The sequence below is a fragment of the Fusarium verticillioides genome, chromosome 1 (genome assembly GCF_000149555.1).
Source record: "Fusarium verticillioides 7600 chromosome 1, whole genome shotgun sequence".
Taxonomy (NCBI): domain Eukaryota; kingdom Fungi; phylum Ascomycota; class Sordariomycetes; order Hypocreales; family Nectriaceae; genus Fusarium; species Fusarium verticillioides.
In genome coordinates, this window is record NC_031675.1 from 4,343,853 (window position 1) to 4,367,828 (window position 23,976).

A 23,976-nucleotide genomic window follows, 5' to 3' on the forward strand; every position below is an offset into this window, starting at 1 on the left:
CAACTAAGCAAAGCGGGGGCAGCATCCGGGGTTTATCAGGTCTATGAAGCCATTCGACGCCTTCCCGGTACGCCAGAGCCAAGCCCAAGCCAAGTGAAAGAATCACGACAGCTGAGGGGCAGTGAAATGGATTCATCAATGTAAATTCTTCAAATTGAATGATCTTTTCTGATATTTGATGTGTCTATCTAATTTATAGACCTCAGGTTCGAACAATCAGAATATCACAGCTCAGACTTCTATATCAATAATTCTCAAGCTAAGCATCACCCAGGATCCTAGAAAGCCAGTAATGGCAAGGCCGTTACCCTAAGATCGATGGCTGAAGTCTACCTGTGCTCATCACTGATTCGTCAAAGCACATGTAATTTAGTGTGCATCTCGTCAAAAGCTTCCGAACAAGCCAAATCGTTGGGAACGTTCTGATCGTCAAAACGTCTGACTAAGGATATCGATGCTCATGCAGCAAGAGTCAGGGTCCATCCATCCATCCGCCGTGATTTGGCACAAGCGGAAAGGACTCGAGATATACTGACGGGGAGGTCTTGGGCATATCAGTATGATTTGACAAACATGTCACTGATGGCGATTGCTATGCAGTCGATGTTAAGAACGAGAGCCAAGACAACATAGCTTCATGGTGTAGACATCATAGACTCTGGTATTTGTAATTCACCTTGACAGAATCAACGCATCTCCATGGGATATATTTGCACAGCCTGGTATTGACGACGACATCCCTCCATCTCGGTAGTTGATTATTCTTTGATGCTGGAGAGTTCCGGGTTTTAGCAAGTAACGTTAACAAGCGAAGATCTTCCAGTACGTGGATCTTTGGCTTCTGCTTTGGTGTTCGACAAGGCATGCACAACTGTCTTGAGGCCTATTCTTTAACGTTTCAGTGACTGCGTCATAGCCCCATAAAGAACCAAGCACCAACTAACTACCGGGATGCGCGGAACACACACGAAGCAATGACCTGATAAACCATGACGAGGTGTCGGGCACGAGGACACAAGAAACTTCTTCTTCAACGATTGAAAATTGAGGTAAAAAAAACAAAAAGACAACCAACGAACCCGTTGCAGCCGAGCCTCCCGCAGATTCCGGTTGTTTGAGGCTCAAACCCCGCTGACCTTCTTCCTGTCAGAGCGTTAATGCATCACAGCGAGGCATTTAGAATCCAATCGCCACAAGCCAAGACGATAGCCAGTAAGCCAAGACCCGCCAGAGAGGACGGGGTGCAGCACATTATCCCTGTCAGACCATCCCAAAAGCACTACCCACACAAGTCAAATCGACGCTAGGGAGCCGTGTGAGAGCTTAACATGGTGCACTGTAGTGTACATGTCAGCCTCTCTCTTGGTGTTGTACATCTTGGAAGTGTTTCAGCATCGCTGGAGGTTGCTTCAATAAGTCTTGTCGTATTATCAAACCGTCTTGTTTTGATATTCACTTGTTTGTTTAAAGATTGTCGTATCCCTGGGCAGTCTTGAGACAGCTGTCACCCGAGGCCTGTATTGGAGGCCTGTGATGGGTTAACGATTGCATGAGAGCCATCCGATCGAAGGTTGTGTCGTACAATGCCACTTCCCTACTGCAGGAACATCGCCATTCGAATTGAGTTGTTGTTTTTTATGATAATAAGCTACAGGCGAATTGACATTACCGGATTCACCGTGAAACCTGGGCTTATGTATAGAGCCACCGCGTATTCGCAGGCAACATGAACTCTATATGCACTTTCAGCCACAGTAAGGCCAAGCAAGATATTGAATGCGTCCCCTACTAATCGTATGTGGACGGCTGAGCTGTGCCGCTTGTCCAGACCACCTAGGCCGAGGCCGAGGCCACAGCTGACAGTCTCAACATCATCACCTGTCAACAACCTTGCCCCCCCCTTTTTTGTCCTATTTTATTACCTCGAAACCTTTCAAAGGGTGGTTTTCTTTAAACATTTTCGCATTAATTACTATCCCTCTTTTTTCCGATGACGATCTTAGTGGAGCGGTTCAGACAAGGAGCTCCGCGATGCGGGCCGGGCTTGAGACGAATTGAGTCGGCAACAAGTGGAGCCGTTTCGGTGGGAGGCGCTGTGATGCTTGTCGATATCCGGCCGAAAGTTTTGGGCCTCCAAAAGCAAGCAAAAAGAATCCAATCATAAACAAACAAAACCTTCGGAGAAAGCGGCTGAAGCCATTACCGAATATGCCTTGATTATTAGATATGTAAAGCTTCAACGGTGTAAACCGGTGACTCGGAAATTTGCGAACGGCATGTTACTGTGGCGAAAGTTTGATAGTTGGCAATAAACTACTAACTGTTAAAATTAGTGTCAGCAGTGAACTACCTATAGTGAGTGACTGTATCTGAAGTTTGATTTAGACTTGAGTAGAACTGACAGGATGCTTAAAGTAAAACCGTAACGTGAGTCGGATCTGTTAAATGTAACCAGGCTTCCAGACTCTTGGTAATGGTTAATCTTGTCATCCCGTCTCAGAAACTTGCCCTGTCTCATGAGACAAGGAAAAATCTGACCCAGATTCCCAAAAATGAACAAAGCCCAAGAGCTCAGAGGAACCCCTGGTCAGAGTCCCCGTGCGCTTGAATGACGCCCTGTGACACCCAAGTACTGGGCTTCTGTCTTAAGATTTCCTCGTCCCCCGCGGACTGCGCCACGGATCACCTACGGATTTGAGCGACAGGGTGAAGCAAGCGTACTGCATTTAATACGCCCGCGAATGCGGAACAGAACTGCTTGTTGTATTGTAAATGCAACAAGGCAAGGTTTATTGACGGATGCCTCCGTTGACCTCTGGACCCTTATAGATCTCTCAGTTACGATATTTTCAGACATACAGTTCCTCTTAAACGCTGGTGTCCCAATGACTTTTGAGCTTTAGAACTTTACTCATTATCTCGTGGTTATCCAACAACTACCTACCTCATATATCTCTTCAATTGTCGCACGTCTTGATTCAGGCCAAGTCTATGCTCATTTAACTCACAACCGTTGAGGATCTTCCAACTCAAGACAATCACACGCGATATCTATCGAGCGTCTCGTAATCCTCTAAACGGGTAATCTTTCCGACCAACCACCTCCCCCCATCACCCCCAAAACGCCAACCTCACACTCAAAACTCAGCACACCAACTCACTCAATCGTCGTTCCAGCCACAGACAAATCACCCCGTCAGTTCCACCCGCTGAACCCCCCTGTCAACGCCCTCTACTCCAATTGGAACCGCCAGCGACCTCCCTCTTTCAGCACATCCTGCTCTATCCACCTCTACTAGCTTCAGCGCAGAGCAGTAGTAGCCAGGGCCTCTCCAGGATTTCTCCAGTCCGCGCCGTGTCTTTTTAGCCTCTAGCCCTCAAAGTGGTCTAAGTTTTGCAACTATAGGTACCGGCTCACAGTGCCCCTCACGGCTTGAGCTCCACCCACTACATTGGCACAACCAATCACCATATGTCGCTGGTCCCCGGCCCGGTTTCGCTGGCCCCGTCCCCATTCCTTTGGGCCCCTTCCTTCTCTTTTTATCCTTTACGCGGCCACTTTCGCACCTGCCGTTGGATCTGTCTCTTCTCTTGCCTTGCCTTGCCTGTTCTGCCACTCCACCTTCGCCCTCCTGGTTATTCTCATCTCACCAACTACTCGCTTAAGTCGAGTAACTAGGTTCTCCTACTTCCGTGAAGAAAGGGAGATTCATATCAAAGACATCGCTTTTTCTGCATTCAGAAGGCGATTGCTGAAGGTTGGCAATTATTAACTTTAATTGCCTTCACCCGTGCATTATTTGCCGCCTCTGCGAGCGTTTGTCCTTTGAACAGTCCATGGTACCCGCACGGAAGCCCGCGAGTTAATTCGAGCCAGCCTCACACTGCTCAGCATTTGTTCTGGAAACTGCCCGGAAGCAAACATGGTCGCCGTTCATCAAATTCTGACCGAGGTCACTCATGTCGTCATTCGCGCTGCCGCCGCGGAAGATCCCTCATCGACGACCTCTCAAGCAGCTGCTGAGACGACAGACAGCGGAAATGAGAAGAAAGACAACGGAGGCGGGTCGAATTCCCCTCTTCTCTTCTTTGTTGCTCTAGGTTTCGGTGTTGTCTTCACAAACTTATGGTGAGACTTGGCTTACACACCTATATCTGGCCTCGTCCAATGGCGATGGCTGGGCCACATCTTGAAAAGGCTCTAACAGACTATTCTAGGATCATCGTTGGTGTTAAATACTGCTTTCGTTACAACGCTCGAAATCGACAAATGCGAATGAATGAAGATGGCGAACCTATCACACTTGAAAACATGCCCCGACCTCATCGCAGACGCCGCGAGAAGAAGTTGATGACTATGGACGAAGTCAACGATAAGTTCCCGATGATGAAGTACAAAACATGGGTTTCCGATCGCGCAAAGGAGGGCCTTCCAACAACTGGAGGCGTTTCTGCACCTCCTACTCGACCTAACAGTATTCGAGAGGCGGATGGGATTGTGCCAGACTTTTCAGCAAAGGTACGCGATTCGACCGACGAGCAACTGGCAACCACCGTACCAAAGACGAAAGGGCAGGGAGAGACAACGGGAGCAAGCAATGCCCCCGAAGTATCGGCACCCGAAATTACCGCCACAGCTGTTGTACCCGAGACCGAGAAGCCAAAAGATATAGCCAAGACAACTGAAGGCCAAACCTCAACCGAACAGACAGCAAACAATAACCGACTTCAGCGAATCTCTAGTGAGGAGACCGATGACGAGGATGACCACATTGATGGCGCTCTGCCACCCGAGTGCCTCGAGAACCCTGGTGATACATGTGCTATTTGCATTGACACACTGGAAGACGATGACGACGTTCGCGGATTGACTTGCGGCCATGCTTTCCATGCCGTCTGTGTTGACCCTTGGCTGACAAGTCGACGAGCTTGCTGCCCGCTTTGCAAGGCCGACTATTATGTTCCTAAGCCTCGACCGGCTCCTGATGCTGCCAACGAAGCTGGTGTCAACAACGGTTCAAGCTTTGATCCTCGGAATAACCCACGCTTTGGTCTCCCTGCCGCGATCCGCTCTGCATGGATCAGGGGTCCCCGCAGTGGTCGCAACGAAAATTCGGCCCCCGCCAGTCGACGACGTCGAACGGGAGACGCTGCAGCTGAGCAGGAACCTGTCCAACAGCCGGAACAGGCTCACCAAGCACCAGAAGTTACCCAAACATCAAATGGTGGTGTCTTGTCGTCTGTTCGAGGTGCTCTGCGTTTCGGCCGAAGGCGACAAGCACAAGATATCCAGAATGGTTCTGAGACTGTAACACCATCACAACTTGAAGCGGCAAACCGCACACCAGCTTCCACGTAATGATGTGAACCTGACCTTTATTCTTATATAAAGTATGCGACTGTTTTTTTTAGCGATGGTTTTCTCTCATTTTCTCCCAGCATGAGGTACTGGGCACAACCGTCACGAATCTCGAAATCATAAAGGAATTGACTTTTGACGACACAGCATTTATTCTATACCGCATGACATATAAGTGGGGCGACAGCAGGTTGATAAGCTGTATATCCGGGTGACAGTGACAAAGGACGTATAGGCTCGGCGAGCCATATATACCCCTGAGGCGGCGTGCGTGGTCGTATCATGCTTCGCAGGCCATGAAGGCAAGGATGGCGTCGGTAGCGCGAAGGGAGGAATTGCCAGTACTCTTTGGGGATTGTCTATCTGTAAGACAGCTATTGTATTTGCATTGGGCTAGAAAACATGGCTTTTAGCTGGACGGGAACGGAGCGGCGGAGTTTATGGGTTCTGGGTCTTTGATAGTTAGATGGCGCAATAGAATATTTGTTCCATCTGCATACACACTCTGCTCCTGACTACGTACCCAGGGATGGTGAATGATGGAGATGAAAGCTAAGTCATAGGTTATTTGCGTCATTGAAACATCGTCTCTGATGGTTGAATATGGCTGGCCGTTTCGCATTTCGTAAAAAAGCTTTGATTCAATTATCTAGTATTAAGGTGATTGCTGTAGAAAACTGGTCGAAGAACTGCGCTTCAGGAGTTTCATCAACGTAAAGTATTGATCTAATTTCTTGTCTTGGAATCTCATAGATCTATCGTTTGTATGCTAGAGGAAAGACCCCTTTGAAAATCTGCCACCAAAATCAGCAGCCTTATTCATCAACTCTCTCCTTTGCGCGGTGCCAATCTTCCCACCCAGAGCCATATCCTTTTCTCGGTCGAATCCCCGCTTACTGGGATCATCCTCCTCTTCCTCAACCTTTTTACCTTCCTTTTCTCGTCGCCCTTGATGCTCAGCGTATAGACTTTTACCTCGTTGAGATTCAATGTTTGCTGCAATTCTGCGATTCCGTTCCTCCTCTTCCTGAGACTTCCCTGGCTTCGGTGCTGTGTCTGTGTTTTTGTCGGCACGTCCTAGTACCGAGTCATGTAGTCTCTTCAGTTTCTCTTCAGGGGTTTCAGTCCATATTGTCGACACAGTCGAGGGACCAGACGACGACGCTGGCTTGGAAGCGAATTTACGATTGCGCATCTTGGTTGGGTCGCGCTCTGAGTAACCCGATGCCGTAGGGGGTGCAAGCATCCACGAGTCGCGCTTGGCTGCTGGTTCAGCGGATGGAAGCTGTGGTCCTATCGTGGGTTTGTTCGCTTTGGCTGAGCCTGGAAGTGCAGGGCCGTAATCGTCTTCGGAGTCTGAATCTGAGTCGGGAGATGCTGCTGGGCGTTGTGAGATGTCGGCAGGAGGTGGTGCAGGCCCAACGGTGGGCTTTGGTGGTGCTGGGCTTGTGTCAGATTCGGAATCAGACTCGAGATCTATCTCGTCCTGATTCGACGTTGGCAAAGCTGGGCCGGTGGGTGCTTTGGGCGATAAAGGTGCACTGGGACCATAATCATCGTCCGAGTCTTCTAGGTCAATCTCATCTGTATTCTTTGCTGGAGATTCGCTACGGCGATGTTTGCTGGAGTTTGATTCTTCATTATCAGAGGTACGTTTCCGTTTCGATAGATGCGGCGGCAACTGAGGCCCAATCGAAGACATTTCGAGTATGATTTACGAATGACGTTCGGTTCCAGTGTTTCAGTATGTTTATTGCGAGGGGTGTAGCATTTAAAGCTTCGATTCAAGGTGGAACTCGTCGCAAATGCGACGTCCCATCGGTAACAGACGTCACAGCGCAGCCCGGAGAATCCAACGGCCCGCACATGGACCTGGAGTGGGCTGGGGCTTGGCATGTGCATTCGCTGCGCCGCTGCCAACCTCCAAAAGATGGGGCTGCGTAACGAACGAACTACTGACTTACCTACCTACGTAGCTCACCATAGCTTCGTTTGCGCAATCCATACCTTTTTAATTCCCATCTTTTGCAACGCGAATCGATTGAAGAGCCAAGCCTTCGAAGGCATTCGAAAGCCTAATTATACCAGAACAGGCAACTTTTCCACGTTTTTCCGTTGCCCCTCCGACCTGGTTCATCTTATACATTGACTGAGCTCCATCAACAGTGTTGCTATATCGCCAATCTGCAGCTTTACTCCCGCAGTGCCATGATCTCAACGCGGTAGTGCTTGCGCATGCAGTGATGGAATCCAGAGCGCAATGGCCGATTCAGAAGATTTGTCGCTCACGGGAGACGTGGGCTTGGACAATGGCGACACGATAAATGATGCGCCTACGGTAGCAGGTACTGATGTGGATGCTGGTGCTGATGGTTTACTCGAGGACTGTGACGGGCCCGACCGTCATCTTACACCGGTTCCTATAGGAAACGGATCCGTTACGAATAGATATCGCGAGATCATGCAGCAGCATCATCAGGATAGTTCGGATGTGAGCTCTTTGGGTGGAAGCTCTTTACATGGTCTACCAAAGCGTGCTGGTAGCCCAATAGATTCGGTCTTGTCGGGACCTGACGATACGCCATCTATTCAAGTAGGAGCACCAATTCCAGGATCTGGAGCCATAGTCTAACGTTCTAACCTCCCACAGGGATCATTTGTCTCCTCTCCTGGAAGCAGCATTCTCCCGTCTGTGGCCTCCCGTCCCGGCCTCAGCAGTCCCTCACCATCTTTTCGACCTTTCGATCGCCGATTCCAGTCGCGAATCTCCTCTTCGGCAATTAATACACCTCGCTCATCGTCTCCGGCATTTCCTTTTCTTTCAAGCCATAGCCGTAACGTTTCCTTAAGTTCGCAATTCCTCATCGACCAAGCTGACCTAGAGACACCCACGCCGCCATGGGAGGTGGTTCGTTGGACAAAGCTACGGAAGCTCAATGGTCATGCATTCTCTGAGGCAGGGAAACGAAACTTTGGATCCCCAACTTGTCTCGCTGTATCAGCAACGATAGTGCTTGGAACGTCCAAAGGTATCATATTAGTGTTCGATTATAACCAAAATCTCAAAATGATTATTGGTCCAGGGACAAAGGGTAGGTTACAATCCGCTCGCTGCGCTGCATGGAACTGACATGGTTCAGCTGTCGAATCTGGGCCAATCACTGCTATAGCGATATCCGCAGATCATACTACAATTGCAGGAGGACATGCGAGTGGTAATATCTTTACCTGGGATACAGGCCGTGCCTCGAGACCTTTCCTAACAATACCACATTTGGAGCCATCGCAGCTCCGAAATCGCACGGTAGATGGACATGTCCCTGATGTTGCTATCATTCACCTTGGGTTCTTAGGGACCCGCCATACAGCCCTTGTTTCAGCTGATAACAAGGGCATGGCTTTCTCGCACCTAGCGACTAGAGGAACTGGTGCACTTGGGCGAACCGTGAAAACCCATCGGATTCTTGGTCGATATCCGGATGCGCCAATGCCTCCGGGGAAGATGGTCAAGCCTAGCACCGTTCTTGCCTTTGCACCTCTACCTCTGGGCAATGTTGAGTGCTCAACAGACACCCTAGGATTGACAGCTATGCTGACACCGTATCTTCTTGTTATCGTGTCAACCACGCCAGTGGCCCAGACTCAACACAAGTCAGCGCGGCCTAAGGATGTTCCCCCTCACAGCGCGATGACAGGCTGTTTAGCATGGTTCCCAGCAGTAAAACTGAAGGTTCCTGACATTCAGACTGGCAGCGACATTTCGAAAGTGAAGCTTGCGTACTGTTGGTCCAATATCTTGACAGTGCTGGATGTAGACGAGTATCCCCGTGAAGATAAGGACCAACCTGCATCGTACAGATTCAAGGCACGAAGCAGGTGGAAGTGCGAAGAAGCGATTGTTGCTGTGCAATGGCTCAGCCGTTCAGTACTAGCGGTGCTTACGATATCTCAGAGAATGATCGTACTTGAAGACAGGAGCATGCGCATGACAGAGGGCTTCGATCTTGTACAAAAGTACATATACCACGCAGACCTGTTCTCGGAGCAGCTGCACACTCTTGTGGAACAACTTGATGAGACCGATTCCTCGATGCATGGCGTCGTAGCTGATGCTTTCTACATGAGCTTCAAAGCGTACAAGGGGAGGATATTTATCCTTGGCTTCAATGAAGTCTCAATTGGCGCATTGTCAAATTGGGCCGACAGACTTATTGCTATGATGGAAAATGGCGACTATCTAGGCGCTATTCAGCTCGCCACTTCTTACTATACTGGCGACGCGGACAAGCTCACCGTTGGATTGCCCGAAGATCCTTCATTACGTCACACTATGGTTCGTGACAAGATTATGGAGATCATCAGTGCCTCTTTGAAGTATGCTTTTGGTCAGCGTCAGAAGGATCCCGAGAGCTACGATGATGAGCACATGAAGCAATTAGCAGAGACCTGTTTCACAGCTTGTCAAGCCGTCGACAACCAGGACTTCCTCTTCGAGGACATGTATGACTGGTACGAGGATGCTGATATTGGAGGCATATTTCTTGAGTGTCTCGAACCATGTATCCTCGAGAAGACCACCACGATGGTGCCTCCAACTGTTGTGAAAGATTTAGTCCAGCACTACGTCAGTCGAGGGTGGGAGAGTAGACTTGAGGAAATGATCTGCCACATGGAGACAGCGACACTGGACCTTGATCAGATAACATTGCTGTGCAAGCAACACAGCTTGTACGATGCTCTGATCTACGTTTGGAACCAGGCACTTGGTGATTATATCACTCCCATGATTGATCTTCTGTCTCTGTTAATACCCCTCATGGTTGATGGGGACTTCACGGCAAACAATCCAGCAGATGACTTTTTCAGCATCAATGCCTTCAAGATTTTCCCATATTTGTCTTACACTCTAACTGGTAGAGTGTATCCAAACGATGAAGCGATGAGTGAAGAGATGGCTACCAAAGCTAAATCTGAGATTTACTGGTTTTTCTTTTCCGGAAGAACTATAACCTGGCCCAAAGGTAGTGGGAACGAGTTTCGTACCATCCCCAACTCTGAGTCGCAGCCATCGTTTCCCTACCTTCGCATGATTCTCAAATTGGACGCCCCCAGCTTTCTTAGCGCGTTGAACGAGGCATTCGAGGACCCTTTCCTGAATGACTCCACCGATCAACACATGAACGGTTCCAGGGGAGACATGCCGGAAGAACAGATCTTTGGCCAGACCATAAACCGGCAATATGTTCTCTCTATCTTGCTGGATGTCATGAATCCAAACGACTTTGCCCCTGAGGATACTATCTACCTGGACATGTTTATTGCGCGGAACCTTCCAAAGTTCCCACAATATCTTCTATTTTCAGGCACAACACTCTCGCGCGTCTTGACTGGTCTGTGCAATTACCCAGGCCTCGACCTGGCTGAGGATGCACAGCTCAGCGCTGAATATTTACTCTCCGTCTATCATCCGTCAGACATGCCTGACTTGATGCCGTTGTTCAAGAAGGCAGGGTTCTACCGTATCCTGAAACGCATATACAAGACAGATAAACAGTATGGAAATCTGATCCAGACGTATTTTGAGGACCCGGAAGACCAAGAGTTGGTTTTCGACTGCCTCGGCGAATGCCTGCGACCTCACTCAGGGCTGACTGGACGTCAGTTTCAGGAAGTACTTCTTGTCGTTAAGGAACATGCACGAGGATTACTTGAACTTGATGCCGCATTAACTGCGAAGACTCTAGTAGAGCAGGGCTTGGAGCTACACCAGCACATGATCAACTCTGCCGAGAATGCATCAGACCTACAACACACATATCTCAAGACATTGCTGGAGCCAGAGGAGCCAACAGCAGATCACAAGCTGGTGGCCGCTCGTGACTTGGTTGAACGTTATGTGCAGCTCATGTGCAAATTTGATCCGTCTCATGTATCTGATTACGTTGGTCTTGTGCAGTCAACTGACTTGAGGCTTGAAAAGCTGCTGCCAACGATGGAGGAGACTGGTGTGATTGATGCGGCCGTTGTGTTGATGGCTCGGGAAGGCCAAGTCAAGGACGCTATGGAACGACTTGTCAAGCATCTCAAGACCTTGGAGTCCGCAATGCATGGACTGTTGACAGGTGCTGAGGAACAGCATTCAGGGCCAAGTCTTGGGTACGCCGCTGAGGATCTTCTCGAAGCTCTTCAGAAGTATGTTCATGTTGGCATATGGTTATGTCGAGGCCAGGCTAAATCATCAACTAAGCAGTCGAAATTGGTACAGAAGAGCCCGAAATCGGCAACTGAGGCACTGTCACCGGACGAGGCTTTATGGCTGAGTCTGATCGACACGTGTGTACAAATCACCAAGACATTGTCACCTGCTCTCAGCGCTGCTGCTGAGCAGAATATCAGCGACGACGAGTTTGATGAGGAGAAGCTAGTGGCTCTTCTTCGCTCGCTGGTTCAGCACACATTCACGGCGCTGCTTACAACGACATCCAGCCAGACGACATCTCTGTCGGGGTCGAAGCTGGTCTCAAATGCTGGTTCCAGCCTGTCTTTTCTGCGCATTCTCAGGGCGTTCTTGACACAAGCGGCTGCGTCATCCCCAAACTTGGCAGATCTGCGAGGTGTATTGGCGTCCATCTTCTCGGCGTATGCGTATGAGGAGTCCATCCTCAAGCTATCGAATCGCCTGTTAGAGCGCAGTCTATTCGTCAACGTCAATCAATCAGTCGAACTTCGTCAAAGGGGATGGCGCCCAAGAGGATCAACGTGTGAAGCATGCAGCCGAAGAGTATGGGGACCTGGAGTCGCTGGAACGGCAGTCTTCGAGGCCTGGGAGGACAAACAGGCTATTGAAGAAAAGAGAAGGAAAGAAAGGCAAGCCAACGCAGCGGAGCGCGCCAAGGGTGGTGATGGCGAAACGGAGCTCAAGGCCAAGGGTAAGGGGATCGACACGAGACCGTCGAGCATGCTCATCGAGACAAACGCCAACAGTGGCATGGGCAGTAATAAGGACAAGCCTATGGGGCCTTTGGTGGTACTAGCTTGCCGGCACATATATCACCAGAGCTGCCTGGATGAGTTGCAAGAAAGGCAGCAGAATGGAGTGGGAGGCGTTGTTGAGAGAGAGTATAGATGCCCTATTGATGGGTGAGACTTCAAGTTTTCTTCAAGAGAGGACTCTTTTGTACAAAGTGTATGACATAGTTAGATATCAAAGATGTGGATTAATGATGACGACTCTTGGAAATAGCTTAACAGAGTGAGTGTAGCGGAAAGAGGGGTGGCCGAGCTCGAGTGGCAGCTATGGGTAAATGAGTACTGGGTGTTACCCTGATGAGATAGTGGATTCAATCAGATCTAATCAATAAATAATCCAGACCATAAACTACCTATTCATCAGTCCTATTATAATTCTTTCAGTTATGTTCAGTTCAGTCGCTTATCGTTTTAGGTGGTGCGGATAAGCCTTCGGGAAGCTTGAACGTACTAGACGGGCCTCAGGAGCAAGAAACACCAGGCGTTGATAAAGGGTAAGGTATAGAAAATAAACTCAGCGAAAGATATCCTAATCCTAAACTTACCTAATAAAGGTATCCTAAATTTACCTAAGCCTTGTTATCACTTAGGATCAAGGTCCTGAGTTTTCTTTCCTCCCTACCTTAGCTCCCCTGGACGAGGCACTAGAACAGCGCCGTTGTAGCGGGTACCTGGCCTAAGCTTGACTGAGTGACGTTGTCACATTGCCCTGAAACTCAACTTTTGACACACTTCAAACCACACTCTTCATACAGAAACAGACAATTCACAATCGGCATGTCACTCAGCTCAGATGACGAGGACGATATCCTCGCAGACGCTCAATCGGCCAGTTCTTCCGGGGAAGACGAAGATTCTCCCCCACGGCAGTTGTCGCAGAATCTGTTTGCGCCTCCGTTTTATGGGCGACCTCCAACGCCTTTGCCCCCTTCACCCTCACTCACATCTCTTCTACGCCCTTCACGGCCAACAACACCAGACGCATCTGATGACGATGCAATCGCGCCTGTACCTAGAGCCGCGCCAAAGGTGCCGACGTACGAATACTACGGATTTGTGCTGTATCTCTTCAGTAGTCTGACATTCCTCATTTACCTCCTCTGGGGCTATCTCCCTTCACCGTTTCTGCACGCCCTGGGAATATACTACTATCCCAACCGATGGTGGGCGCTCGCCATACCGGCTTTTATCGTCATGACAGTGGTTTACATCTACGTAGCCCTCGCTGCGTTCAACACAGAGATGTTGACAGTGCCACTATCGAGTGTTGAGACTGTCGTTGATGGGGCGGGAAAGCTGGCGGAGATTGATGCGAAGGGAAGATTAAGGGGGAGTCGCAATAGGGAGAGAAAGGTGCATGGAGACGGGAGATTGAGATGGAGAGAGATTTGGAGCGAGGGAACGGATGCGGTGATGGATATTCCGCTGGCTGGTGTTTGTGAGGTTTTGTATGGAGAGGGAAGAGAGGACGGTGAAGATATGTATGCCGATGATGAGATCTGACAGTTTTTGTTTATTCGCAACATGCTTAGGATCATGACCTCCATGGTCTGGTTGTGAATGTCTTGAACGTCCAACTACTATTCGCATCGTATCCCAGATCAAACAATAGTATAACAGCAAAAATGAAGACCAAGAGTGGTAACGACACACTAAAAAATACCCCAAAGTTCTTCTCGCCAGGTAAATACCGCTCAGACATACTAAACAGACTCGTAGAGAATGACAAAGGAATGAAAATGAGCGCGACAATAGTAAACGTTTTGATGGTCTTTGCTTCACGAATAGACCTTGCAGCTCCATTGATGCCCGTCACTCCAGTGAGCGACTCGCTTAGAAACTCTACTCTTTGTCTGAGAGATTGCAATCTCATATAAATGTACTGAAAATCCGACTCGGATTCTGTCCACTGTGCGTAATCGGTTGGAACTACGGGGTCGTCAAATTTGATGTGCAACTGTAGCATTATTTGCGAAACATGCTTGATATATCTGCTGAGTCGACTGCATAAAAGTTGGATATTGCTCCACGATGCTTCGAGGGATGTTGTCTGAACAGATGCAAAATTGTCTTTTCGCTGTAGAGGAAACGCCATTGTCGATAGAAGCGCATCGTGGTATTCGATCAAAAGCATGTAGTGAGACGCCATGATCTTCCTCATGAAAACAGTCATGTCCAGCTGAGTTGCTTGCCCGGCAGATATGTCATTGTAGCTCGGTGTAGTAGTGAAGCAAGTCGTCATATAGACATTCCCGTGAAGGTCCTGATGTTCTGCTCCGTACAATCCAAGGACTGGGGATAGAATCTGCATATCCTCCTTGGAACGGAGGTGCAGAAAATTCTATAGTCTCGAGCGACCACGTCTCAGATTTTGGCTGTGGTTTTTGCCATATATGAGCTTTTCGAAAGGGTGGATCGCAGAGGATTAAAACTACAGAATGTCAATTTTACTATTCTCAGACTATGAAAATAAATTAACTTGCTACTCCAGTCGTTTTCATTAGAAATTGTCGTTTTCCAGAATGAACTTTGTCTGTGAAGAATAACTGTAGGCTCCCAATCCTTGCCGAGCCTAGTCCTCAGGGCGTCTCTCCCAGATTCTGCACATCCTACGCTGAACGACCCGAACTCTTCACGAAGAGCTCGAATGTCGTAGTAGCTTGCAGTAAATGATCGATTCCCGTCAATGAGTGAAGGTAAGCTCGGTGCTAAATTGGGCTCATAGGGCCATCGCAGATATGTCGACGTTCTCTCATGAGTGACAAAGAACATAGGATCGACCTGGAGTTCGTCACCTAAAAGTGCTATAACTTCTGTGTTTAAGCCTTCGACAAGATAGATCATCCGATGACTTTGGCCATCTTGACGCAACTTTCGCAGTTGAGAGAAATGATTCCTCAGTTGTGCAACATGAGGGAGTTCCGTAGGCGACAGCATTTTGCCTTGACCATCCAACTCGAGAACTGCTGCTCGAACATGCTGTCTATCTCACATCATGATAGCGCGGTTGCGTCCATCAGGCAACTCGAGATTGGGCTGTCGAGAACAGCTCTGCTTGATGTAATTGAGATATGGACCATCGGCTGATAACCAGCTGCCGTTGTCATCCTTCGTTCGGGGCGTGGAACGAGCTTCGGGTGCTTCTATTACAGGGCATTTTATAGACATGTTGTATATACACTGTGTCTGTCTGTGTAATAAATAAGAACTTCTCCAGTCTGGGAGTAAGGAGTCGGTACATATAGCTGCGGCTGAAGGGATGTGCAGTATGACTAAGGACTGTAATCTGAAGGTGAAGAGAGCTCTGACTGGCTACTACAAATGATGACTGAGCCTTTAAATGACTATGACTCGGTTGTATTGGTTATGGTGATTAAGCATTGGAGCATATGCAATGTAATGGATGTCTTCCTAGGTGCTCTGGTGCTCCTCGATTGATCGACTGCCTACCCTAGGAATAATACAAGAATATGGCATGTCAAAGCCTCGAGATCTTGATGTAAGCGAGTCCATCTTATAACTAAAATTAGCAATTAGTGTGATGATTAATATGAGGTAGTTCAATACTAATCATTTGAGTTCTTTAACAGAATGAGTGTGTCGGTTCCACATGCAACTGTTGGGAATTCTTTTATAGCATTTCCCTGTGTTAGTAAAAGAATAGGTTTATACAATGCATGTTACGCATCTTGCTATGTCCTTTCGTAACTATTATGCACACGATGCAAGTCACTGACTGACATGCGACCGTCCGTGCTATTCTTACTGTGATACATCATTCATGCTTCTGAACAGGAAATAAGTTGATGTACCGTTCAGCTCAAGGTACCGTCTTAGTGGTTCGCGCCCCGAAGCTGCAGCCTCTGATCCAAGGACCTGGGAAGCAGGCACCTCTTGTTTCATGACCAGGACAAAAGAGATGAATGGTTTGGCACGGGCCAGATGAGTGAGACCTGCAACTGCATGTGCAGCGTAAAGGAGGCAGGAAATACAAGTCCGAATAGCATCTTGTTGCTACGGAGGGTTGCTGGGAGACCTACTATTCAAGAGCTTGGACGGAGCGTAACAATGTGAGGCATCTTGTCTTTAGGAACAAGGACCAGATAATGCACGACAGAGTCTCGAGCCCAGAGGTCGGCGACTTCCCTTTTGGGACCCAGTTGCCTTACAGTTGGTCCTCAATGCTCACAATGGCAGTGCAACCTGCCAGGCCCTACCTCACGTTTAAACTACTATTGCGGAGTTCGCTAGGAAACAACCGAATCTCCTTAGCTTAGCTGTCTAGGATTAGATAGATAGCCTTATGAGCTAGAGACTCTGAGATTCACGCTACCTCGTTGCAACGGATAACGACAGAGGAAGAGGCAGGATGATGCGATGTTTCACGATGATCTGATATGAAAAGTTTTCATAAGTTAAGATGGTCTGTGACCGTTACCACCCAAGGAATACAACAAAGTGTGAGTGGACAGTCGCGATCTGTGACTGTCAGGATAAAGCGTGCTGAACCATCTTGCAACGTTGATGTCAACACCTAAAACAGATCACCCCTTTGTCCTCACCCTGACACGTCAACGAGGAAAAAGCAAACTAAACCTGTCAAGCAGATTTTATGAGACAAAAGACGGTGAGCTGATCATGGTGCCCGCAAGAGTGACAGCCTGGCCAGCTGTCAAGGAGTTAAGGAGGCAAGATTGGTACCATTCTCACCTCATTTGGGACGAGCTGAAACATTTCCATAGATAGCAATTAACCCTAGTAGGATTCTAGAGTCTTCTCATTGAAATTCCTATCTTAATTAAATTAGCAGACTGAAACTCATAGCAAAATCCCTTGTCTGGCCTATATAGAGGCCTCATGTGTGGTAATGAGACCAATAATATCTCTTTAGGAAGAGAAAAAAGCAAAGGTTCTTTTAAAAAAAGGCACACTCAGCCTGTTATGGTGGAGTGGAGTTTCTACATTTTTCTTATTAAAACCCCTGCTGCTGTGGTTTGTGAATATGCATGTTGGCTGTTGGTTCTGTGAACAAGGCGGCAGTCTGGTGTCCAACGGACAGAACAAGTTACAAAATGTACCATCGAATTTTCTGCTCACTGTGCAAGAGATAAAATGGATCGTAGTTATATGGCAAAAACAGTCGGAACATTATGAGTAATTTGAGGTGGTTGTTAAGAAGTTGATCTTTCAATACAATGACATTGAGAATGGGTCAATCGAGCGACTGACACTCTGAGAAATTGAGCCACGCAACTGGTACAAGTTATATACTTGTGAGCTAGGGGGAGGCATTCGAGGTGTTGCTGAAACTGAACGTAAGTTTCTATCGCGAATCTGCCTCGTCACGTACCCCCAGATGGTTCGCGGATCACCCCTATCCTTCCGTGGTCTACCGATGCTTGCCCCAGAGTTCGAGCGTAAGTTCACTACAGATCTCACCTTGTACCAAATCGGTCCAAAAGCTTAGTACTTACCTCAGATGAGCTGGTAGGATGTTTACTGAGTACTCAAATGTGATCCTGTTCCTAATAAGGCAATCTCTCAATCAGTCTATCAGGCAAGATTCGTCCCCGACCTGAAAAGCGACCTACCTACACATAAAGAGGATGCACAAGTTTGCCTCAAACATATATATTTCTGTCGCCAACACTATGGAACCAGTCGAAGGTCAGGGAAGCCCCCATAAAGTCCTTGACAGACTCTTCAAAACTACAAAGACTTCCACTATCCCCCATCTCACAGAACTTCGCAAGGCCCTGGGCTACGGCAACCCAGGCCAAGAACAGGACATCGCCTTTAAAAGGGCAATCAGAGCCCAGATCGAGTCTTTTGTATCCCCTAGCACCAAAATACCTGCATACAAACTCACCAAGTGGAGGTTGCCTCTTCACCAGAGAGGACTCCAAGAGGTCACCAAAGACTTCCTCGATACCAAGGGAAAGGGGCCTGAATTCTGGCCTGCGAGGCACGACTCCGTTAACACCAGGTGCCTTGAGTATTCTAAAGACTCTTCTCGGTAAGTGCTCTGACCCAAATGGACTAAGCATAGAGTATTCCCCGACATGAGCTGTCACTGACTCAAACAGGATACGTCGTCTCATGATCAAAGTCTTTTGGCGTGCAGCCCGAGAGTACAAGCGAAACAAGCCCTCAAACTCTACCACTACGAAGCTATCATCACAGCCTAGCGATAGAGACACCTTACCTTTAAAACCCCTGGATACGCCGGCTGACGACAAACACCAAGTCCTCGATAACAACTCGCATATTCTCAAAGGTCAGAATATCGACAACCCTATAGATGTTGAGAGCATGCAGTCCGGAACCAACACATCAGGACTGTCCACGTAAGAACATTTCTACCGCCTCAGAAGTACGGCTGTCTGACATGGTCCCAAGAGACGATCACTTTGCAGGCCTTGGAATTGCTTTCAATTTTATTCTTGGTGCACAGCGACAGGATACGCCTGATGAGAGCTCAAGCTCGGAGCCCTTTTCGTCTTCACAATTAGTCCCTGACACAGAGGGAACTATGATGCCTATTCCCGAGGAAGCAGAGAGCGCGTCCAGGACAGACGTGTACGAAGTGCCTCCAAGCCCTCCAGAGGTCACTGAAACTGTTAGTGTATTCTATCAAGTTCATCGTATCGAGACTAAATATTTTCATAGGCACAGAGTAATGGCAAGCGCCCGGTCGAGCCAGACCCCGATGATCTCAGCCGCCAGGCCAAAGTCCCCAGACAAGATGCAAGCACGTCTGCGAAATCGACACGCCAACCTCCAAAGAGTACTCGAGGTGGCAGAAAGTCACAGAGCTTACGTCCCAATGTCCGAAGCTCTAAAAGACAGAGAAAGCCAGTCTGTCGACCAGGAGCTGCTACAGAAGAACAGATTCAAGCTGCTGAGAACCCGACCCCAACCCCAACTCCGTCACCTCCCCCAGCTGTAGCTGGACCTCAGCGCAGAAGTAATGCGAGCCAAAGCAAACAACCCTCGACCACCACTAATGGTTCCACCTCAAGAATTTCAGCCGGGGAAACACAAGGCCAATCTCCAACCGGAGCTATCAGAGCAGAGCTAGCTCGCCAGGCTGAAAGGCAGACTACAGAGGCAGCTATAGCAGCGGGTGTAGACCAAGAACTAGATGCCCGCGGTACGTCTACCACTGACCTCTCCGCTAAAGCTCAAGGAAAGCTACCTGAGGTGCCGGTCAGGAAAACCCCAACGGTTCAAGCTGGGCCAAGTCGGGAGCGGGCCGCAGAGTCTACGGTCAGACCAGAGGCCAGTGCTGTGAGCCAACAAAGGAGCCGCTCTGGGAATCTGGACCCTGAAGATACACAGCGAACAGTGCCGCATGGACGTGAAATAGCCATCGTCATAAGATCCAACATAGCTAATGGCGTTGACTTCATGTCTTGGAAGCCGTCATCTTTCTTATTCAACATGTCTCTTGCGGATGTGGCTGAGGAGTTGGGGTTGAGGCACGGCCGAACCCTTCACATGTCTCTCAGAGGCCGAATATCCAACTTGTGTGAAAAGTTCGAGCCCGGCGACGAAGATGGATTTGAGTCCTTCAAATATGAGTGCCTGGGAGTTATTATGCAGCGACATTCTGGTGCTGCATCTACTATTTACTTTTCGGACAAGCCAATTTCTATCTGAAATGGACTATACAGTCTCTAGTTATTATGGATAGATGGCATGCGAATTCGTTTTCTTTCTTTCTTTCTTTCTTTTTGTTTTCATGGTACTATATTCTATTCTTGGGAAATTGGCGGATCAACGACTTTTAATGGTTTGACGGGTATGAAACTGTCAACAGGGTTCTGTTCTGTGGTTTTTATCTTTTATTTCCTTATCAAGCACCAGACTTTTGTAATAACACATTTGTATAGTAACTTAGAGCAGTTGATAGAAAACCAGGAACGTGATTGCATATGTATGTATGAGGTACCCGAGCACGCGTTTCTCAGGCTATGGGGGACAGTCACTGGTTGAACCAAGATCAAACGATGCAGTCTGACTTTGGCGCATTAGTTAACTTAGCAGCTCGAATGTCGGTAAAGTGTTTGATACTGTGGAAAATGGTGGCGAACACCTAGTGGAACGGGTGGTTACGCAATGCAAGGTGCCGTGGTCTCGCAAGGGTACATACAGTAGGAGGGCCTCCTGGGAAACAAAAACAGGGAAATAGCTTAGGTCGGGTTTGCTTTTTGTTAACTTTTTGTTGTGGGAGGGAAGAGAAAACAACAGAAAATTGTGGCTGCAGAACATGGAAGATAAGGACAGACAGTGGTGGCAGGGCAACTTTCAACAATGGGTCATAATATTACACAATGCAATATTCATGCACGATATGTCACAATGAATTGTTTTATTACAGTCATGTTAAAAAGTCTGGCTGAATGCGTTATCGATTCCTAATAAGAAATCGGGTACTCTATTACATCCGGCCGTCGCCTGATCCGCGCGCGACACCATCAGGTGTAATAAGCGACGGGAGACATCAGCCAGCCAGCAATCAGTAACCAGCACCCAGTAACCAGCATCATAGCATGCATGGCTAGTGTAATATTTTGCTGTAGCTGTTATATATATGCAAGACCTGGCCCCAGCATTTGGATAACTTTCCAGCAAAGGCCCGCTGATCTGACTGTCGGTGGCCGTAATGTGTGGAAAGTTACCATGCCTCCACTGTAACATTCCCTGAAGACCCATGCTCCTTTTCTCTGAGGCTCTGACAGGGGTATCGGAATCTGGGGTTCGCAGAAGCATACAATCTAACTAAATAACCTAACCCCCCGTTTTGCCGTCCCATTCTTTCATTAATCCTGTTCTGCAAATCCCTGAATTGTCCTCTGCGTACGTTCTGATCATGACCTCAAAGAAGAAAGGTACCGCGCGTCGGTCCGGGCCATTCCTATTTTCCTCTCGCACGAGGACTACCAAGGACGTGCCTCCGATCAAGAAACTGCTCGGCGAACTTGGGTTTGGCGATGATGCTGATAAAAAGCTCCTCAATGAGTTCAACGCTGCTCGTAAATTTCACATGAACCGCTTCTTAGAGGAAAAGATCATCGACGACAAAGACATATTGGAGTGGTCCTCCGAGCCATGCAAGCAAAAGATTCGCAGGCTGGCCAAAGACTTTCTTATCAGACACAACTATGGCCCTCGTTTCTGGCCCGACGAGGTTTCTCCTGCAAACACCAAGAACTACCGTTATCCACAGGATTCCCAACAGTCAGTCTAGTCTCTTCTTGTTGTTTTTGACGCGTCTTAGATGGATGAGTAACTGACAGTCAGCTTCTGTCTATTCTGTATAGGATCATCAAAACATTGACCATGCTGTTTTTTCGACAGCTATACAACAGAAGATCACACAACATAAAGGTTCGCAAAGAAAAGAGGCGTACCAATCTCTTCGAGCGAGGTGATGCGCCTGACGAGCCTATTGCCCTTGATCTGTCCAGCGATGAGTCTGATTACGAATACCAAGTATTCGATCCCCCGGCATCCCCGATGTCTGGTGAATCTTACCTCAAGAGGTGAGCTATTGACATCAATAATTGTGGTAGCTATATTTGCTAATATGATGATTTTTAGAGAGCCTGCTGATTCTCCGGACTTACCTTCACTTGAGGAGATAAGACGTACAGTACAGAGCCAGACTATACCCTCAAATACTGTGACGTCGCTACGTAGTGTAGTTCAGGATGAGAATGAGAATGTTAACTCGGAGGCATCTCATGGATCTAGCCAACCCTCAAGAACAAGCGTAAGAATTCCCTTGATCAATGCTGGCACCACTCTACTGACTTTGGAAAGCCTGTGCTGGCAACAAAAAGGCCTCTATTAGAATCAGAGACGTCGCCGTTGCGTACAAAAAGCCCGCGTCTCAACGGTTTTCGTGCACCCACAGCCGACCCGGTCTCTCAAGGTCCCAATGTTCGGCTTGAATCAGTCGCCCGAGCAGTTTCTCCCAGACAAGAGCTTCGGAGGTCAAGTCGAAAATCTGTTCCTGCGCCTGTTGCTCCCATAGGTAAAGGATCAGGGACGAATAAAACCCAGGAACAATCATCAGAAGCAGAGAGGAATACCACGGATGAGATCGTCTGTGGGTTCAAAACTGCGATACGATCAGTTCCACCTACTGGAGAGAATGGCAGTTCTCGCATTTCTGAAAATGAAACGACAGCTACAGACCAGCCGCCTGTAAAGCTTGGTTCTACGCCACTCTCTCAGAAGGATACTACTGCCACGTCTGGGCCAGATATCGAAGAGCTCAGCAGCAATTCGTATGATACAGCTGCGGCACGGCGATTACTGAGCTCGCATCTCCGTGGGCATACTACAAATACTCCTACCCCTCTACAATTCTCTTTTTCCTTTCACGATGGTAGCCACGGCGACCCTTTCAGCATTTCGGCGGTCGAATTCTTCACAATGACCCTCGAGCAGTTTATGGACGTTCTGCCCATGAACGACAAGGAAATGATAGTAGGGCTGTGCATACGCCAATACGGGCCCAAGTTCTGTCTCCGGCAAGTGTATCTGTACAACGAAGCTGTCTTTGGGAACATTCGTCAGCAGTTTCTCCGTTGTATTGAGAGCGATACACGAGATGTGAAGAACCATGGAAAGAGGCTGGACTACGAGATCAGTATCGAGCCACTTAGGGATTAAGAGATGGATCGATGAATGAAGGGAAGGAATTTTTATAAGTCACAAATCTGCGGCGTTGACTTTAAAACTTATTAATGACGACATAAGTCCCCGAGATATTAGCAACGTGCTCAATGACGCCCTAACCCCGCGCTGGAGATAACAGAGCTTGAAACATTGGAAACATGGAACGGCAGACGAGGCGATGCTCTTACACTAACAGAGAAGTGGAGATTAGTTGGTGGTCATCATCGTGTCCTCGGGAACATTCGAGTTCGTTTTTGGGATTCCGTCGCCTGCGGCATGGCTTGAATAAGATCGTGATACAGTCCTATCGGGTTGGTCAAGATTCGATTTGATCCTTCGGTGAAGTGATCTACCAGCTGGGGATTTCGACCGAAACCGCTACAACGGCAAATCTTTCGCCAGAATAGACGTGCTTCAGCACATTCACCGTCAGCAAGAGCACGGGGATTGTGACACTCGGTGCTGGAACGATTTTTGGCCTTAACACAGTCATGAGTTCAAATAATGTTATCGTTATTATGCTAGAGAATACACATTTGGTGTAATCATTTCAGCAGTGCCCAGCTGTCGCAGTCTGTCTCTCTGCAGCACCATAACAAGGCGATCAGCGGTGGTAAGGGAATATATGAACTTAATGATAAGGAACGAAACCATTTTGGATAAATCTTTGATACATACCTAAGTCTTAGGGGCTTTTGGCTCCATGCCTGCATCTGTTATTATTAGATATGGCGCCCTGACTCATGGAAGGTCCGAGGCGCCTGCCCTTGCCGCCCAAGGGCTGCTCGATAATAATAATGACTTTTTCGTGACGTGAACGGCTTGCGCGGCCTTGTTTTCTCGACAAACTTCGAAAAGCTCTCTTCAAGTTGATAGTAGCACCTTCCAGAGGATCA

At 48.3% G+C, this 23,976-nt stretch overlaps 7 protein-coding genes across 8 annotated transcripts; 5 read left to right on the forward strand and 2 right to left on the reverse strand.

Moving 5' to 3' along the window:
* Positions 1-1,793: 1,793 nt before the first annotated feature.
* On the forward strand, positions 1,794-6,103 carry FVEG_00643 (hypothetical protein). The gene is made up of 3 exons (XM_018887212.1): positions 1,794-2,355; positions 2,416-4,129; positions 4,219-6,103. The coding sequence occupies exons 2-3, from the start codon at positions 3,924-3,926 to the stop codon at positions 5,357-5,359; spliced, it is 1,347 nt and encodes a 448-aa protein (XP_018742939.1). The 5' UTR covers positions 1,794-2,355; positions 2,416-3,923; the 3' UTR covers positions 5,360-6,103.
* Positions 5,968-7,148, reverse strand: FVEG_00642 (hypothetical protein). The gene has a single exon (XM_018887211.1). It carries the CDS (start codon positions 7,059-7,061, stop codon positions 6,129-6,131), a length of 933 nt encoding a protein of 310 aa, XP_018742938.1. The 5' UTR covers positions 7,062-7,148; the 3' UTR covers positions 5,968-6,128.
* A 167-nt stretch (positions 7,149-7,315) lies between these two features.
* On the forward strand, positions 7,316-12,755 carry FVEG_14707 (hypothetical protein). Its single transcript, XM_018903675.1, has 3 exons — positions 7,316-7,952; positions 8,010-8,451; positions 8,500-12,755. Exons 1-3 carry the CDS (start codon positions 7,620-7,622, stop codon positions 12,501-12,503), a joined length of 4,779 nt encoding a protein of 1,592 aa, XP_018742937.1. The 5' UTR covers positions 7,316-7,619; the 3' UTR covers positions 12,504-12,755.
* A 305-nt stretch (positions 12,756-13,060) lies between these two features.
* On the forward strand, positions 13,061-14,038 carry FVEG_00639 (phosphatidylinositol glycan, class P). The gene has a single exon (XM_018887210.1). The coding sequence runs from the start codon at positions 13,166-13,168 to the stop codon at positions 13,889-13,891; it is 726 nt and encodes a 241-aa protein (XP_018742936.1). The 5' UTR covers positions 13,061-13,165; the 3' UTR covers positions 13,892-14,038.
* Positions 14,039-14,774: 736 nt separating this feature from the next.
* FVEG_14706 (hypothetical protein) lies at positions 14,775-15,833 on the reverse strand. Its single transcript, XM_018903674.1, has one exon. The coding sequence runs from the start codon at positions 15,554-15,556 to the stop codon at positions 15,377-15,379; it is 180 nt and encodes a 59-aa protein (XP_018742935.1). The 5' UTR covers positions 15,557-15,833; the 3' UTR covers positions 14,775-15,376.
* Positions 15,834-17,746: 1,913 nt separating this feature from the next.
* On the forward strand, positions 17,747-20,521 carry FVEG_00638 (hypothetical protein). Of its 2 annotated transcripts, XM_018887208.1 has the most exons (5): positions 17,747-17,805; positions 17,868-18,404; positions 18,475-18,735; positions 18,788-19,007; positions 19,058-20,521. In XM_018887208.1, the coding sequence occupies exons 2-5, from the start codon at positions 17,995-17,997 to the stop codon at positions 20,048-20,050; spliced, it is 1,884 nt and encodes a 627-aa protein (XP_018742933.1). In that variant the 5' UTR covers positions 17,747-17,805; positions 17,868-17,994; the 3' UTR covers positions 20,051-20,521. The 2 variants fall into 2 exon arrangements, with proteins under 2 accessions (XP_018742933.1, XP_018742934.1); XM_018887209.1 differs by lacking the exon at positions 17,747-17,805 and having other exon boundaries at positions 17,847-18,404.
* A 742-nt stretch (positions 20,522-21,263) lies between these two features.
* FVEG_14705 (hypothetical protein) lies at positions 21,264-23,074 on the forward strand (the record flags this gene model as incomplete). Its single annotated transcript, XM_018903673.1, has 4 exons — positions 21,264-21,631; positions 21,715-21,936; positions 21,995-22,166; positions 22,217-23,074. The coding sequence occupies 4 exons, from the start codon at positions 21,264-21,266 to the stop codon at positions 23,072-23,074; spliced, it is 1,620 nt and encodes a 539-aa protein (XP_018742932.1).
* Positions 23,075-23,976: the final 902 nt, after the last annotated feature.

Excerpts from the sequence above, each read along its gene's own strand:
- FVEG_00643 (XM_018887212.1), top strand. The coding sequence starts at position 3,924 with ATGGTCGCCGTTCATCAAATTCTGACCGAGGTCACTCATGTCGTCATT. Across the intron at positions 4,130-4,218 it reads GTTGTCTTCACAAACTTATG|GATCATCGTTGGTGTTAAAT; the intron begins GTGAGACTTGGC and ends AGACTATTCTAG.
- FVEG_14707 (XM_018903675.1), top strand. The coding sequence starts at position 7,620 with ATGGCCGATTCAGAAGATTTGTCGCTCACGGGAGACGTGGGCTTGGAC. Across the intron at positions 7,953-8,009 it reads ACGATACGCCATCTATTCAA|GGATCATTTGTCTCCTCTCC; the intron begins GTAGGAGCACCA and ends AACCTCCCACAG. Across the intron at positions 8,452-8,499 it reads TATTGGTCCAGGGACAAAGG|CTGTCGAATCTGGGCCAATC; the intron begins GTAGGTTACAAT and ends GACATGGTTCAG.
- FVEG_00642 (XM_018887211.1), bottom strand. The coding sequence starts at position 7,061 with ATGTCTTCGATTGGGCCTCAGTTGCCGCCGCATCTATCGAAACGGAAA.
- FVEG_14706 (XM_018903674.1), bottom strand. The coding sequence starts at position 15,556 with ATGTCTATAAAATGCCCTGTAATAGAAGCACCCGAAGCTCGTTCCACG.
- FVEG_00639 (XM_018887210.1), top strand. The coding sequence starts at position 13,166 with ATGTCACTCAGCTCAGATGACGAGGACGATATCCTCGCAGACGCTCAA.
- FVEG_00638 (XM_018887208.1), top strand. The coding sequence starts at position 17,995 with ATGCACAAGTTTGCCTCAAACATATATATTTCTGTCGCCAACACTATG. Across the intron at positions 18,736-18,787 it reads AACACATCAGGACTGTCCAC|AGACGATCACTTTGCAGGCC; the intron begins GTAAGAACATTT and ends CATGGTCCCAAG. Across the intron at positions 19,008-19,057 it reads CTCCAGAGGTCACTGAAACT|GCACAGAGTAATGGCAAGCG; the intron begins GTTAGTGTATTC and ends ATATTTTCATAG.